This window comes from Octopus bimaculoides, chromosome 8 (assembly GCF_046866305.1).
Source record: "Octopus bimaculoides isolate indiv1 chromosome 8, ASM4686630v1, whole genome shotgun sequence".
Classification (NCBI taxonomy): Eukaryota; Metazoa; Mollusca; class Cephalopoda; order Octopoda; family Octopodidae; genus Octopus; species Octopus bimaculoides.
In genome coordinates this window covers 83,894,629-83,913,361 of record NC_142935.1, presented here as the reverse complement: position 1 = coordinate 83,913,361, position 18,733 = coordinate 83,894,629, and the positions used below count along the sequence as shown (strand labels likewise).

The 18,733-nt window shown below is 34.6% G+C and overlaps 1 protein-coding gene across 6 annotated transcripts in view; it reads left to right on the top strand.

The window, feature by feature from the left end:
* Positions 1-3,700: 3,700 nt before the first annotated feature.
* Positions 3,701-18,733, top strand: part of LOC106872431 (glycogenin-1) — a 31,950-nt gene continuing 16,917 nt past the window's right edge. For 3 of the 6 annotated variants that reach the window (XM_014919432.3, XM_014919431.3, XM_052970204.2), the window contains exon 1: positions 3,701-3,734. In XM_014919432.3, the coding sequence (XP_014774918.1) occupies positions 3,722-3,734 (13 nt within the window). In that variant the 5' untranslated portion in view covers positions 3,701-3,721. Of the gene's footprint in view, positions 3,735-16,419; positions 16,607-18,733 lie in introns of those variants that run through there. The other 3 variants (XM_089356722.1, XM_089356721.1, XM_089356720.1) reach the window with 1 other exon arrangement.

Here is an 18,733-nt window from a genome sequence, read left to right as displayed (position 1 = left end):
AATTTTTATCTATAATTTTTAAATTCAATTATATTATCTTGCTTCTGGAATTCAAAGACCTCACCAATAGAAATTGTTGCCCCGTGGTTTAACTTTCGGTTGTCTTTATCATCAGGGTGTCATAGTTTCAAGTAGGTTCATGTAGAAAAATAATTGGAATATTATTGAGAAATGGAGTGAAATATCTTTTTTTTTTTTTGGAGAATGAAAGGACAAAAGACCAGATAAAAGTTTACTTTGTCATCAGCCATCATGATGGATCCGATGGATTAGCAGAATGAGCATCGCACAAAATGCCCTGCAGTATTCCTTCCAGCTCTTTACGATCTGAGATCAAATTCAGCCAGTGTCTACTTTACTTTTTATCCTTTCAAGGTCGACAAAATAAAGTACCCGTCAAGTACTGGAAATGTTTTAACCGAAAATACCCTCTCACGAAATCCTTGGCCTCTATTAGAAACATGTAATCTAGTAAATAAGGCTGTACAAGTGTCATTAATTGGTTCTGATTTCCAACCGTGACCACTCTATTGATATTGGACCTGGAAACTTATGCTCCTGATGTGCAGCAAATCCCGGACGAGTGTGGGTGGGTAACTCTATTTGCTACATATAGCAGCCAAATCCAACCCTTTTTTTTTTCGATAATGGAGCTCTGGACACACTATTAAAAAATGTGATCCTTCAGTATTGGTATACAGAATGTCGGTATGAGGACTCGACGTCATTCACGTTCTTTTTCAGCCTTGCCTCTTTATGTCATGAGAGAAGGTTGTGTGGCTGAATGATGTCATCTATAAATACCGAGGGATTGCCAAAAAGTTTTTTAAAAAAGAGATGAGATGGTCAGGTCTGGAATGTATTTGATCAGCGTTGACCTGGTGCTAACTAGCAAGTCGTTCAGGAATCAGGAATGTCACTTAAGAATTGTATGAAGTTATCTTTTAATGTTTTTTTTCAATAATGTATGTTTTTTAGATATTGAAGTTTGAATGAGTTATAAATAAAGAAATAATTATTTGTAAATAAACAGAAGTCATACATAGTTCCGATTATGCCAGGAATTAACCATTTCCATTCTTAGAATCCATTCCAATATCCATCAGTTGGAGTTTTTCTTGATTTTCCTCTACGTCACCATTGACAAGCGTTTTACTGAACCACTTCGAGCGGCGCAGTTGAACTGGTTTGAAATAGTTGTCAAATCTCCCTCAGTTCATACTTTACTGTTTTATAAAGGAAAGATGCATTGCACATCGTAGACCTGGATATATTGAGAGATGGAACCACCACGGCGGGAATAACTATAATTAGAAGTCTATTTGATAACAGCTGACCTAGGGATCATGCACACACGTATGTTTGCGTTTTTCTTCACAATGCTCAAATATATACCTACTTTTATATTTTAAGTAATTCTACTTTTAAACTTCATTCATTTCTGTTGCTCTGGCTATCTTTTTGACATTCTTTTCATTAATTTCACAATATAGAATCATCTTTTAGTCAAACTGTAAATGAAAACGGGGAATCCTTTACGTTATGGTTTTAAACTCAAAAGAATAAGAGAATATACAATTTAAACCAGAACTAGTAAAAGAATAAAAGAATACTTAGCACAAGCACAAACATCATTAAATTTTACAAAAAAAAAAAAAGCAACAGCAAAGCAATTGATAACAATTAATTATGTTTTTATAGTATGAAATATATAATTGTATAAGATATTGTGTAACCCAATATAAGCAAAAATGTTCTTGTATCGGAATGAAACGAGAAATCGTACATGCGTGTATTCTTTTATTCTTTTAATGGTTTAAGTTCGAAATATACATTCTTTTATTCCTTAGTAAGTATCGCCAGAAGAGTATCTTCTTTCCATTCTCATTTATATTAAAGACAAAGACAGTCGGAGAAATTAATTTGGTAAATATTCAGTTGGAACCTTTAAATGTTTGTGGTTGAAAAAGAATCCCAGGAAAATGTAGTTCCGAGAAACAAGCATTGAGCAACAAGTCTTATTACGTGATTTAGCTGATGGTGATTACTCTGTCAAATCGAATGACCAAATTCTTTTATAAACCCTCCTCTCTCCTAATCATAAGCGTCATCTGCTTTCAGTCTCAATCACCCTTGGCCATTCTAGACATAAGACTAGTCAGAAAGAACTAGTGTTTGGACGACTGTTATTATCAATGTACAATAATCGTACCTCAGAAAGACTTCTCCCATAATGTACCGCCATTACATATGAAGTATAAAGCAAAATAAAGTTAATCTCTATGAAAATTTAGCAAACAGTAATTGGATTAATAATACTTCATCATGTCATGTCTCCAAGAAGACCTTATGACAAGGGATCTATCCTTCATATAATTAACAAATAAAGATCTAGATAATATGACCTCAAATTCATAACAGATACAAAAATGATGAAGGGGCAGAACCCACGGCCTCTGTAGTCACTCCGAGACGGTTGAGCTCGATACCCTTAATATTCTGTTTAAATTGTTTGCAGGTCAACACCTGTAAGTATGACATCGGCTGGAGATTTCAGACTGTTGATGTTCTCGTAAACAAGGACAAAGTACAGTGCTTAGCGCGATGCTAGTGGAGGGGATGCAAAAAGAGCGACGAGAAGTGGCGAGATGATTGAATCAGAGGAGGTACTAGCCCGACCAGTTCCATGGAAAAGATGCCATTATATTAGCAATAGAAAACAGAAACAGCACTTCTGTGGGCTTGAGAGCTGTAGAGTGTCTATATGATTAATGCCAATTAGTTGAGTGGCTTTTTCCTTGTTGCAGTCTCGGATCTCTGTGTGTGAATATGTTAGTCACACCTTTCTTAAGAGCATCCGTGATATAAACGGAAAAGTTCCGTTTGAGAATCGAGGCTGGAAAGAAATTGTCAATGGAGTGAATGGATAAAAACAAATAAACACACCAAAAGTCCTATTTTATTCAGATGTTCCCAATAGTATTGAGGGGGAGTGGGAGAAGTCGTTACAATGATCCAGTACTTAACTGGTACTGAAGTTTTTATGATCCTAGAGGGATAACACGGGAGGTTGATTCTGCCTGAACAAAACTACAATTTTCTGACTCCATCCACGAATGCTTCACTAACTATCAACAAACAACAGCTGGCAGAATCGTTAGCACGCCAGGCAAAATGCTTAGCGGCATTTCGTTCAGAGTTCAAATTCCGCCGAGGTCGACCTTGCCGTTCATCTTTTTAGGGTCGATAAAATAAATGCCTGTTGAATGCTGGGTCGATGTAATTGACTTATTCTCTCCCCCGAAATTACTAGCCTTGTGCCGAAATTTGAAATCAATATTGGATAATTATAGATATAATCCCTCTTAGATAACAATAAAATATAATTTATTATATATTCTAAAGGTGTTTGCAAGAAAAAGAAATTTATTTTAAAACGTTTTTTCTTTATAGTATTAGGCTTTCATAATTTAATGAATCATAGATTACAAGATCTATATTTTTTCCCCGAAAATCTATTTTTAAAGAATATCTGAATGTTTGCCAGCGACGTGGGTTTTAAAAATTGTATCTCTTTTTGTCTTCCGTAGTTTTCTCTTCGAACCTGTTTGTTACTTGTCTCATCACATGATCGGAAGTTACGTATTTCTACGTTCTTTGCCCTTCTGGTCAAGGTCGGGTGTCTACTGCTGCTGTTGTTGCCTTGTAGACTGAGTTGAACATGGCAGAAGGAGGTAGGTCTCTCAGCTCTGATAATATTTTATTTCAGACAGGTTTACAACTTTAAAAAACGTCTTTCTCAGTAATATAACTATACTTTTTCATTATACCATTACTGAAATAAGTGATTCCATATTTCTTCTTCTCTGTCCCAACAACTTCTCCATATCACCATTTTTCGCTGCTGTTGAACTTCTTCGTTTCATGTTTATTGATCAGATTTGTCACCACTCATCCGTAATTGTGTTTTCTCTTATTCAAATCCCTCTCTATTACAAACCCTCTCAGTATGCTGTATTGTAAGTGATGTTTCCATTGTTGTTATACGTCGTTAAATGAACTTCAAAAATTTAATCGTTTATAATGTTAAAAAATATACGTAAGGGCGCAGACATGGCTGTGTGGTTGAGAATTTCACTTCCCAATCATAAAGTTCTGGGTTCGATTCTATTGTCTGGCGTCTTGGGCACATGTATTTTCCTATAGCCTTGGGTTTGCTAATACTTTGTGAATAGAATTTGGACAGAAAGTGCACAGAAGCCCACCGCGTGCACGCTTCTGCGCATCTCTCTCTACTCGTATATGTTTATGTTTACACTGATTTAAAATTCGGTGTTATGTTCCTCTTCGTGTCCCGTAAACTAGTGGTTCTATATATATATATATATAGATCGATGAAATAAGTACTATGCTCGACTAAACATATAAAGGTGGTGCCCCAGCATGGTCGCAGTCCAATGCTTGAAACCAGTAAAAGAATAAAAGAAAATATGTTCTTTGCTGTAGATACTGTGTATTTTCATCCAAAGGTGGGGTAGAAAGGTTCACCTTTTTGTTTCCACATCAATAAATCTACTGAGAACATGAAGAGAACATGCAGTTCTTTGAAACATATTTCTACTGAGTTAATAATGACTCTTAACATTTTATAAGAGTTGACATAATTAGTTTTCATATGAAAAATGTACGTCAAAGATCAAGTTTGTTCTCAAGTGACAGTACACCAGACGTATCCTCGCAAGTTCAAAATCACCTTTTATAAAACCATTTGTCGTAATTAATTTACAAGCTTATATTTTTAATTGAAGGTTCTAGTTCTATTCCAATTTTAATGTGCCAAAATACTTAATTCTTTAATTTAAATTTAACCATGTCCGTGAATGTTTCTCTGTTCATTGCGTGGGCTGTAGTCTGGTTTCTAAATGTGAAATCAATGTCATTTTGTGTATTTCGATTGCTTGCATAAATCGTTACGTGGTGTTTTTAGGTATTACTTGCGTTAATTTTTTTTTTTTTTGTAAGTTTTAATGGTAATTTCAAACCCGGGGATTGGCACTCCACTCAGTAACAAAACTTTATTTCGCTTTTCGTGCCTTCAAGGCTGATACTATTTCACCCCTTTGTAAATTTTTACATGAGAAACCTTTTTTCGAATCTGAGGATAAAACATAACTCTTCCTAAGCACATACAAATATGAAAATAATAATTTGCTGGGTACTAAACATTGATTCTAGTCATAAGTTTATAATATATAAATTCCTTGTTATATGGGTTATAATATCAAACTAGTGTGACCTAGCAGGTACTACTGATAAATAGGGGAAATCTGTGTAATGTATATATGTGAACGTGTATTTGCTATTTTAAGCAGCTGAGGTAGAAAATTGTTGTTGCAAATGTTTCGTTCTCTTGCTGGCTGATATGTTTCTAGAATGTTTATGTTTGTTAAAATGCATGGTTTTTGCTCTTGATAAAATCTGAATATTTCAGTATTTCTAAGTATGCAGTTCATAGAATAATGCTAAACCCATGCTCCATATGTAAGATTAATTAATTGAAATATTTGTAGTTAATGAATGAAACTGATGTTTTAAGCATATCTGTGAAACTTCCCGTTACTAACTGAAAATATCCTAACTTGCTGGCAACTTGTACAATTTTTAGAAACTGCCAGCAACTTTTTTCTTTTTGCTATTTCAATAATGGTTAGAATTTGGCATATTGTTTTCAACATGCTATTTCAATTATTTTGGATTGGTTAAAGGTGAATGACTAAGACAGGGCTATGATGTGTTAGAATAATTTCATCACATAATTTCAAATCACATGGGGCTGTTTTCACCATTTTTCTTTATCCAGGTATCTGTTGGAATCAATTCTGTGACAATATCTTTTCCTTACAAAGTTGTGGCCAGATACCAGTGAGAATTATAATTAATATAACAGAAAACAAGGGTGCTTACATCCCAATATAACTTGACTTCAATTGCTACCTGGGTTAACATTGCTGTTCATCTTGTGTATTGAAATAATAATAAAATGTTAGGCATCAGTTATTTACTGGCCAGTGTGAAAAAATAACTATGGTGTATTGTTACTGTAACTGTACAAAGCTGTTATATGTTAAATATATTGTACTGTTTGATTTGTTACACTGAAGATCCCTTAGACTTCGTCCAAGTATTTTTTTCAGTCCTTTTTACTGGAATTTACTTATTGCACGTTTACACTTTAAAAAAAATCTTCGTGTAAAATGCATCAAAATTTTGAGGCCTGTATTGTCTCAAAAACTTTATAGTACTTTGTATTTCATGAATATACTATCACATGTAGTGGAAGGTAGAGGTGGGTGGATGATCAGAGTAATGTAAATCCAAGCAACCCGGATTTTTTGGTAATGGCATGAATAACATGTATTATATGTCGCCTTAACTTTGAAAAGGACTTTTTTTTGTTAAGAGTTTTATGGTGCAGCAATTCACTTTGAACAATTCACTGTTATCCTAAAAATAAAGTATAATTGGTCTTCCCCAATGGAAGAAAGCTGTTGTGCTCTACTCAAATTAATCCTTAATTGTGTCTGCTTAACGGGAAAGTAGTTTTTACTTCTTACATTGTTGGAGCATGTTTTACCTTGTTATGCTATTATTCCTAGCACTAATGTAAAAAAAATCTACATTTTCAGGAAAGCCCTACTGAAATAGAATATAGTAAATTGTAATAGTTGTGAAATAAAAAGGCTTAAATCTACCATCGTTAAAAGTTTGCTAATTCCTGAAGTTTAATACTTTAAAAGTGTGTTTCAATTTTAACTCAATGAAGACAATGAGCTTTAATCTTTACTTTCCTGACTTTTGGACTTGTAACCACCTTATCAATTAGTCTAAAACATTTGTATTTTTATTTGATTATACTCCTGGATTATCTGTCAAAACTAGTCATATTGGTAAATTTAGGACAAGAAAAAAATTAGTATCTTTTCTATTGAATTTACACATCCTCCCATTTTTGTTCTTTCTTTATATTAGAACCTTTCAAAAAGAACAGGTCAGCATATTAGTAAGGATATAAATTGGATATTTTAGAAAGTTCATGATATTCTGTGATGATAGCCTTCCTGTTAGGTTGGCATAGTTAGTAGATTCTCTTTGACGCTTAGTTTTTCCTGTTAACAAAGTAGAATGCATGTATCAATTGAGACAGCCACAATATTGTGTGTTTTAGGGATGCAACAATATCTTGTTTTTGTCACTATTCATCATTATCATTTAATGTCCGCTGTCCATGCTGTTGTGGGTTGGACAGTTTGACCAGGGCTGAGGGGCTGCACCAGACTCCAGTCTGATTTGGCATGGCTTCTATGGCTGGATGCCCTTCCTAATGCCAACCACTCTGAGAGTGTAATGGGTGTTTTTTAATGTGCCGTCAACACGACACTAATATCTGCCATGACTACAATTTCACTTGGCTTGATGGGTCTTCTACTCAAGCATGGCGGGTTTTCAATTCTGTTTCGTCGATCAGTGAAGGACTTAAAACTTGAAGTTGGCTTTTTAAAAGCTGGATTTATTCTGCTTGTATTTGGAAAGCTAACACCACTGTTTTTACTTTTCAGTCTATCTTTTCACATTGTTGTCATTGCAATCTCTTGCCTACTTACTAATTATCTATAATGTTACTTAACTGATACCATATTATAAATGGATGTATCTTGTTACAGTGTAAGAGACTGATCATTTATGTCTTATTCTCTTTATTTGCAATGAACAAATATTTACTTTTGCTTGTACATCATCCTGTGTCACTACAATCTCTGTCACTCAGTCTGAGTTACTCTTGTGTAAATCCTTAACTCTCCTGTACTCATCCTGTTCCCTTTCCTGTGCTATACTTTACACTATTTAAAAAAATATTTTTGATCAGTGTTTCTCTCTGCTTAGGTTTCTTTTACTTGCATACTCCTTTGTAAAGTTGATGTAACTCCTCTAAGCTACAATAAAGGTAATCTATTGTGAAAAGTAGCATATTCCAAAGTATACTACAGATTGGAAACATGTCAGTTCATGGTGTGATTGATATTTTAAGCCAATATTGTTAAAAGATAAAGCCCTCTGCTGAATAAAATGTCCAAACTATGCCAACATAGAATTTACAATTTGAGCAATAAAAGCATGTGATAAGAACTAAATGAAATAGCATTAGAAGTTGGTATGAAATGATTGTATTTCAAGAAAGAAAAGGTTGATGTCTGGGATATGAAAGATAAGAAAATACACCCTTTATTTTCCATAAATGTTATTTAACTTCATTTTTTTTGGTTCACATCTACTGTACACAATTCTTAGAGTGAATTCCAGAGGTTAGTTTTCCCCTCAGCTTTTAACATTTTCTAACCACTACAAGTTGCTTGTATATCAGGGATGGTGTAGTTGTTGCACGTATTTTGCTCTGCTTTTATCCTCTTGCGACCTACCCGCCTGGTTTTATGATACAAACTACCCGCTTTAAAATAATCTAAATTAAAATCTTCCTTCAAAATTTCATATTAATTTATGCTTCAAACTAAATTCTTCATTAGGCAGTGTATTTCATCAGAAATACAGTAAAGACAAATGTTAAACAAAATGATCGTCTAGTTAATAGTCAATACAGTAATTGCTCTTTAATTCTGTTAATTTTTTTTTTACTCGTATACTTTTCTTCTACATCTAGCAAATGTGTCTGCTTTTCTCTTTATTGTATCCTTAATGTCCCCTACTCACATTGGAAACAATATTTTGCCATCCTTCTCCAGTATTGCAATCCTTTAGAATCACTTCTCATTTTTCATCAAGCATTGACCTTTGGTGTTTAAATTGATCATAGCTACATCAATTCACTAGTTTTGGAGTAGATTAGCAGTGCTTGGTGAATTGTTCTTTTGTATATTAAAATGTTATTTGAAAGTCAAACTCAGCTAATATTTGTAATTTATTTTCACAGTCTTTGGTGATAGAACTCTTTTACAGTATACCTATCATCTGAAAATCAGTTGTTGGCAATCGGTGTTAAATCTCTGGTTTACATTTTCTTAACCATAGCATGTTAAGGAAATTAAAGTTTGTGACAAGATATATGATCAATTGTGAAATATGTTCACAATAAATCCCTAGAGAATTATGATGCTAAAGTGAGATGTTACCTTGTGCTGACCAGTTGTGGAGGAGGGCTTGCAAGTTGCATATTAAGCATTGTGATAGGGGATAAGGTGACAAGAAAATGGGTTTAGGATTGCAAACAAGCAACTGAGGTTATTAGGTGATAGGTTAGTTAATATTGTGTCAAGTAGTTGAGAAGCATTATGTTGTAAGACTGTTCAAATTATACAGAAGTAGGGTGATATTGTTAGTAGCATTGTAGTATCGACATTTAACCCTTTAATGTTTGCATTATTCTGCCAAAATTAATGCTTTTTCATCCACATTGTTTTAAACTAATCATACATTATCTTGTAGCTATGAGATTTTGATGAGGTAGCTGTTAATTTTTAAAACAATATTGTAGGGTTGGTGTGAGAGACCAGATTTGGCCAGTTTGAACATAAAACAAGCAGAATACTTTTGGCCGGATATGGCCAGTTTAAATGCTGAAGGGTTAAGAAATGAGACGGATAGTCTGGCTCTATTTGAATCAAGAAGAGCCATCTTTAGATAAGCATAGTTAAATGATTAAGGATGTAAAGACTCTTTCATTCTTTTCTTACAAGGCTGTCCAAGTCTTCAATTTTTTGATAGAGATTTTTAAATATCACTTGTTTAATATCTGCCTTTCCATGCTACCTTGAGGCAGGATTTTTAACTGGATGCCCTTCCTTTTGCCAATCCTCACTTGTTTTTCTGTAAAGGAATTTTTTTTAATTTAGAGATCTTGAATGCATAATATCAACAAGGAATGCCAACGTCGCCATCATTTTACTCGATTGGTGATAAGCATGAAATATTAACATTCATGCACATTCACTAGGTTATTAAATGTAGCTAGTTTATCCACTCCTCCACTAGCCCTCCACAGATCTGTTCTAATGATCTTTCCGTAGTAATACAAGTAAGAAGTGTTCATATATATATTATAACCCTCCATAATTTAATGCAAGAACTTTCTACTGTGTCCCAAACACCAGTTTCATACACCAATTAATACAGTTTGCTAAATTGCTCTAGATACTTCAATATTTAAAAATTTACTTGAAATGTAAACTGATTTGTTTTTTCTTTTTAGAAATGTATTCTTGCGAAGAGGTATGTTATATTCACTAATTACCAACATGGTTAATACCACATGTTCAACTATTGCCAAGCCTTACAATACCTGCTCTTTTTTGGTGTAAGCACTTATCACACATGGCTAAAACATTGCAAAAGTTTGATCTTGTTCTGTAAAGTGAAAATTTTTTTAACCATGAATAGTTGATTCTTCTATCCATATTTAGTGTTATCGTTCAAGTATTGATGGTGGTTGTGTGTATGCACTTGTTTAGGTAAATCTAGAATGGTAAGGCCTTTATTTAATAATTCTACTTGTTTTACTTTCCAATAATATCTTGTCTCTTCTACAGTTATTGTTTACTACTCTAGTTTGTTGAATGTGCCAACATCTGGTCCACAGATATGCTGTCTTCTCTCTACTTTTTCAACAACTACTATAGAGACACCTGCTGCTTAGAGTTGGCTGGTCTAGTGCAACTTCTATTCAGACACTCCTGAGTATAAACCATCATACCTAGTCCTTCCTGTCTAGAATGTCAGCTCTCTGGAATTCCTTTCCTGCATGTTTTTCCTACAGCCATTGTCTTGCAACTGTTCAAAAGGAAAAATGTTAAAGAGCGCCTACAAAGGCTGTAGCCACAACCCCTTCCTGTACATCAAACCAAAAATGCAACATTTATGTCGTATTCCTTCAGAATTTAATGTTAAACTTTTTACTCAATCCTTTCTTCCGATAGCCATATCCATTTGAAGTCCCATCCTGCTCAGTTTCCTCTTAATCATTAACTTACACAAACAGACTGATTTAATGTTTTAACATGTGCAGTTGCCCCTGTCTCTTGTTTAGAAGGACTTAGAAGAAAAATGGATCCTACTGTTCAGATCTGACTTTGTAAAACAATCAGGTGTAATGTAGCTATTTTGCAAACTATGTAGAAAGTGATTTATTGAATTCTAGTTTAACATTTCTTTAAATTCCAACCATTCAATTTCTTTTTCGTAAAGTTCCATGTTTATTTTGAAAATAATTACTATTTAAATTTCTTGGGTTTTAAGGGTATTTGAATGTTTGTATATTGTGCTTACAACATCAAATATAAAGTTGTACTGGTGAAATATATGTCTGTTTTATTTCTATTTTGAGTTGTCAACATTTCAGTAAGATGAGTCTCTTATTTTAGAACAAATATTTTGCAAAGTCTTAGGTAATGGAACTGTTGGAAGTGGTTGTCAGCTATTCTATTAGAACATGCCTATTATTACCCTGAGTTACTATTTGCAGTTGGGAACTTGGCTGGACAAGTAAACTGTTACAATGTAATTAAATGTTTTGCGTCTAAAAGGAATTTAACTAAGTTCAACAGACACCTATTTGTGAATAGTCTTTTTTCTATGCCATTAGACTCTCGTGTAATTCTGAATATTTGAAATGATTGTAAAATCTGTTGGTTTTGTATTTCATTTCCCTTGCAAACATGGCTGCTACTTGACAATTTTTTTTTTCATTGCTACAGCAGCTTGTATAAGAATATTCTGTGCATATTTTTGTGCATATTGTTTCTGTATTATTGTTCTTCTAATTGGTTTGATTTAGTTGATTGTAATTATGCTAGGGCATTATCTTCAATGGCCTTCTCAATTGTATTGACTCCTGTTTGATACTTATTGTCATAGTGTTAAATTTTGGGATATTAAAGGACTTAGAATAAACTAGAGTAGGTTTTAAACCATAAACACTTGCAGGATGCACTCACAAATGTATATATGTATTTTTTCTTTTTATATAGTCATGTCTATTGTGCATATTATGTGTATGTCTGTATCAGTATGGTAGTTTTTACGTCAACTTTTTCTATGCTAGCAAGGGTTGGATGAGACTTACTGAGGCAGTATTGTAGGGCCTGCTGCCCTTCATGTTGTTTTATCTTTAATTAAGGTAGTTTATGAGGTTGGCTGAAAAGTTCATAGGGTGACCATAATACTCATGGAATGTGACCAAATGAGGTTTATTTTACAACATTGTACCCCTTGCACTCCACATACTTATTCCATTAGTGTTGCAGTGCTTGGATCTCATTGGTGAAGAAGCTCTCATCCTGTTGGCCTCATCCTGTTGGCTCTCATCCTGTTAACAATAGATACGATATCATCATTAATGCAATACTGGTTCCCAGCTAAGTGTTTTTTCATGTTGAACAGATGATAGTCAGATGGAGCGAAATCAGGAGAATAGGGAGAGTGATCAACCAGTTCAAAGCCACAGTCATACACAGCAGCCATTGAAACCAAGGACTTGTGTGCTGGAGTATCGTCCTGATGAAACAAGACTCTTTTTGTCAGTTTTCTTGGGTCTTGATAGCTTTCTGGAACTGCCTCAGCAATTTGGCATAGTACACTCTATTGATGGTGTGACCCTTTTGAAGTCGATAAACACAATGCCTTTTGCATCTCCAAAATACTAAGGCCATCACACACCCTGCAAATGAAGCAAACTTGGCTTTCTTTTGAGCAGGTGAGGTGGGTTGTTTCCACTGCATGGATGTCCCTTTGTCTCTAGCTCAAAGTGATGAACCCAACACTCATTTTGGGTTAGAAATCATTCAAAGAAACCAGCTGGATCTGCCTGAAACAATGTCAGACTTTCCCATGATGTGATCAGCCTGGTGCACTTTCAAATGTGCATCAGAAGATGTGGCATCCACCAAGCAGAAACCTTCCTTATGACAATTTCATTGTGCAGAATATTCCCAACTCTCATATGTTAATAGCACTGGCTGTTTGATTTACAGTCAATCACTTGTCATGCATCACCAAGTGGTGACCACAGTTAATGTTTTCTTCAGTGGTTGCAGAGGTCCAGACCTTGGCTGATCTTCAAGACTCCCCCTTTTCCTTCCAAAAATCAGCTGCTCACGTTTACACTGCTGATAAAGCTATAGTGTCCTCCTCTAATGTAGCATGTTAACATGAATGTCCTTGGGGGCTAAAGCCTTTTTCTGCAGGTACTTTGTGACCCCACAGTGCCAAATTTTGTCGATTTTCAAGAGTAGTTGCTACTTGTTACTTTTAAAGTCTTCTTTGAACAGTCAGAGTTCAGTTTAGCTGGAAAGAAACGGTGCAGTCATTAATAAGAGGAGTTAAAATTAATGGATGCAAAATTTCACAGCTCTGTCATTAATCCTGCATAGCCAGCCTATGAACTTTTCAGCCCACCCTCATTATTCCGTTGGTTTTCTCGTATTGAAACAGACAATATTGCTGAGCTATGGGAGACAAAATTAAATGTTACTACTCAAACAGTGTGACTGTAAAGATGTGGGGACATACACACTTGTGTGTATAGATATTTTAAGTGTTTTACAAGATATATGACGGGCTTCTGTAGTGTTTCCATCTACCAAATCAACTCAGGGCTATAGTAGAAGACATTTGTCTAAGTTACCACAGTGTGTGATGGGACCTGATGACCTATTGTGAGGTGAACTTTGTAACCACACATCTATGCTGGTACATAAGTATATTATTCATATGTGTATAGCATGTATACATGTGTGTACATATTTGGTATGTATATTTGCTTGAGCAGAAGTGACATGCATACAAATATATACCATTTATGTTCAGTGGTGGTGTCTGGTCTGATGATTAGGCTCTTAGACTCTCAATCATAAGGTTATGGGTCTGATTCCTGAACTGGGAGACATGTGTCCTTGGGCAAAGCACTTATTGCTTCAGTACACTAAACTTAAATGAGTATCAGCTGAGTTTTAATGCCACCCTCTCTTCTCTCTGCTGTCACATCTTTGTTGTTCTGCTGGGTTAAACGTAAAATGACTGAAAGGATGTCTGTTTGTGACTATATAAGCACCTAAAACAATTAGTGAAAGCATGATACATGTTATCATGTCATACTTGATTTCAAATGACAGTTATCATTTATGTCTTGTTTTCCCATGTTTGCATGGGTTATACATATTATTCAGGCATTGTTTTACAGCTGGATGCCCTTCCTATCATTAATCCATGCCTGCTTTTCATGTAAGAGACTTCTTATTGAACACAAGTCTTCAAAGGTCCAAAATGTGCAGTTGATTTGTTGACAGTAGTACACCATTTGTAGCAAGTGACTTTTGTAGATCACTAATGTTAACAAACACTGAGACACACACACAATAGGCTTCTTTCAGTCTCTCTCTACCATATTCACTTGTATGGTTTCAGTTGACCTAGGGCTGTAGTAGACAGCTGCCCAATGAACTGAACCTGAAACCAGGTGGTTGCAAAATTAACTTTTTAACCATAAAGCCATATATCTACAGCTATGGTTTTGGTTATATTATGTATACATGTACATCTTGTACCTAATGTAGACATGTATACTTAATGATCTTTAGTGGTATTTAAAAGTTCAGTTACTGTAAAGATTGTAAATGTTTCTAGGTCCAATATAAAGAAATGTAAAACTTTAAAAACAAAAAAAAAAAGCAAAACTTTAAACAAAAAGTCAGGACAACCATTGCAGATGTAGTATTAAAATTTTCTCTGAGTCATCAACTAATATCTTTGGTTTAATGGATAGAGAAAAATATTTGAATGAATTAAAAGTGCAATTTTAATTTCATTATTAAAGTCCTTGCATTCAACATGGAAAAATAATAAAATCTAATTAGGCATGCCTATTAATCTAGATGTTATTTGTAATAAATGTTCATCTGTTCTTAAAAAAAACCCAGAAAAAAAAAACCAACTGTTAAAACGCATTTACTGTATGTAATGTCTGGTTTTAGAGATGTGAAAAATGAGCTCGTTGGTAAGTGGAAGCTGTGAGTGCAGGCACTGAAATAACAAATTTAAACAAAAACAATTAAAAGAAATAATAGAATATAGCTACATGAGCTTACAAACTGTTAATTTAGATGAAATGTGCATATTTTAAAAGCACATTCCATCAAGAAGCAATGTTGCAAAAGAAATTATTGATGCTAAGTTTTAAAGTTGTTAAAAATTGGTTAACATTTTTCTTGTTTGGAGGAAGACTAAGTTCAGATTTGTGCTTCTGCGTTGTGTTAAATCAAAGAGCAACTAAAGGCTTTGTAAAAACTACACTTATGGAAATCTTATAGAAAGCAAATAGGCTTGGGTTACAACTTCATTATTTGGTGATGGGATTTTGCATTCATTTTGTAACTCAAGTAAAAAAAAAAAATATATATATATATATATTTTGAAGACAAAAATATTCTATTTCATCTGCTACTGACTGTAGAAAATGCATCCTGTCATCTACTGTCTCTATATCAGCATCTAAACTTCAAATTGTTTATGCCTCCAACTTTTGGAAACAACAGACCAAGGTATTATTGCAACCTTTAAAGTATATTTTCTTTGTCATACATTTGATGAATTAATGAATGCTATTGATGAGGAAGGTAACTAAATGATGGAAATGATACAATATTCTAATTGCATATAAAAGGAGTGGAATGAAGAGAAGAGAAAAATGAGATATTTTGGGAAAAATGTTTTCAAGTTATTAATAATTTAGAGGTATTTGTAGAATCAGTAAAGATGATTGAAATTGAGAGAGAGAGATGATTGTCGATATCAACAATTAGTTACACCTTGTATGTTCCAGTGACTAATTTACAAGATTTCAGTTATATGATAAAATCTCTTTGAAATGGAAGATCACGGTGAAAAATCTGGAAAAGATCAAGCAACATGAATTCCTCTTTATCTTCATCCTTTAAGGATTAGATGAAGCTGTTTCACATATTTGAAAGTTTCAAGATATAAAGGTTTTGTGTGAAGTAGACAAATTGTTGCAGACTAAAATAAATGTCATGCCTGGTGTCAAGGAATTTATGAACTAAAAAGACTGCCATAGCAATAAACTCTTTCTTTCATTGAACCAAATATGAGGAGCTAAGATCATTAAGTGATAAATAGAAAAAAAAAAAAGTACTTGTGATTGTTTATTGTTTATAAAGGATCTGTTTACTGTGAATGATATGAAAGTATTGGTTATGCCTAAATTATTTTATTGTTCCTTACATTTAACACTTCAAAAATGTCAGATCTCAGCAAGAATGCAGTCACTATTTAAAGCATTATTTGTATGTAAATTAGCCCCTCACAAACTGGATATTTGGAACCAATCAAATCATTAAACTTAGGCATTCTCATATAATGCTATGTACAAAGGGGTACCCAAGAGAAACCGGAATTTTGCAATGTTATTTTATTCATTTAGTCTTATGTGTTTACACTTTTATTGTCTTCAAAGTATTCTCCTTTCAAAGCAACGCATCAATCCAGACGTATTTTCCACTGTTCGAAGCAGTATTGAAACTCTTGCAAAGTGAGGCCTTTTTTAATACATTAAATTTTTTCTCTCTTCACCTCTTCCACATCTGCAAATTCCATAGCACTAGCTTTTGTCACCAGTGATGACCTTCGGAAAAAGGTCTGGATCAATTTCCAACTGTTCTTTCAGTTTGTGACATTCAGTCGTGACTGCTTTTGATCTTCCATGATCAAGCAAGGTACAAATTTTGTTGCAACACTTTTCATTTGCAATTCCTTGCTCAAAATTTGTTCGCAGGAGCTCCAGGACATACTGGTCATATCAACAAGTTTGTCAATTGTTTGGTGATGGTCCTCCAAGATCAGTTCATGAATTTTCATGTTTTCATCCATTCAGGAGGTTGGTCTTCAAGTGACCATTCCTAAAGTGTGAAAACCACGTGTAAACTTGTTTTGCTCATGGCAGCCTCTTTGTAAGCTGTTTGAAGTATGACAACTGTTTTGGCTGCCGTTTTCCCCAGCAGAAAGCAGAATTTCATGGAAGTACGCTGTTCCTTCATTTCAGCCATCGCAAAAGTTGATGAACTGGAGAGAAGCACTGCAAAGCAAAGATGCACCACGTGGTAGTAGGACTACACTTGACACTGGTTGGCATACTGATACCTGAGGGTCGCATCAAGTGGCTTCGAGTGGCGGAAGCCTGAACTACAACAGACTTGGCCCACAGAGAACCTTTCCTGTTACTTTTCGGTACCCAATCAAAGGCATGTTTATTATGTGATGTGTACAAGTACAGGCATGATAATATGCACATGTACGTTCATATATGTTGACACGTATACATATATTTAACATGTGTAAGTGCAGGTATTGCTGTATGGTTAAAAAAACACACACACACACATCATTTAATGTCTGTTTTCCATGCTGGCATGAGTTGGACTGTTTGACAAGAGCCAACCACTTTACTGAGAGTACTGGGTACTTTTATGCGGCACTGGCATGGGTGCTTTGATGTGGTACTGGCATGCAAGATTAGTAATGCCTGTATGCAAACGACCATGTACTTACTGAACTTGACATATCTTCTCAAGTACAGCAAGCCACCAGAAGTCTCAGTCGCCTGTTATCTCTGTGAGGCCTAACATCTGAAGATCTTTTATCACCACTTTGTCCCACATCTTCCTAGGTCTACCCCTTCCACATGTTCCATCCACAATTAGAGCTCGACACTTCTTGATGCAACTGTCTTCATTCATACACATTACATGACCGTACCAGTGCAGTCTTCTCTCTTTTACACTACATCTGATGCCTTGTATACCCAGTTTGCCTCTCAAATCACTTACACTGAGATGTTTGTAATGTATGTATGTATATGAAATGTGTGTGTGTGGTTCATGTGCAAGTATTTGTTCCCTTATATCCACATTGACTCCTTTTTAAGCAATGGTGCATGTATTTCTTGTATACAATGTGTTCTGTGATTCAGCAGGTTTGTATGAAGACCAGTAGAATTAAATACCTTATTTCAGAAATAAAAACTGAAGTTGGTGACAGAAAGGCATCCAGTTGTAGAATACTGCCTCAATGTCTTTGTCCAGCCCATTCCAACATGGAGAAAAAAAAGCATGTATATAAATATATACAAGTGATGTATAGTATGTGTGTGCATATGATAAATGTACATTAATCTCGTGTCCAATAGTCTCAGATCCAATTATCTGATACCCTTTTCATCATTCACCAATTTTATTTTCTTTAATCCTGTCACTGGTTATTGATATGACTCCATAACTGTTTATACATTCAAGTTGAAAAAAAAACCAATTGTCAGTGTTTAAGTATTTTACTTTTATCTTCATTGTTCAATGTCCACTTTTTGATGCTTGCATGGATTGGATGGAATTTGTTGAGGCAGATTGTCTGTAGTTGGATCTCCTTCCTGTCGCCGACCCTCAATTTCCAAGTAAGGTAATATACTCCATGACTAGAGATTTTCATTGACATTTGGAAATGAAGAACACTGCTTGCATAAAAATGACATTTGTTTACAACTATTACATGAAGTCAAGCCAAGGAGACAATAACATGCACACAGTCACACACAAATGGGCTTCTTTCAGTTTCTGTGTACCAAATCCACTCTCAAGACTTTGGTTGGCTTAGGGCTATAGTTGGC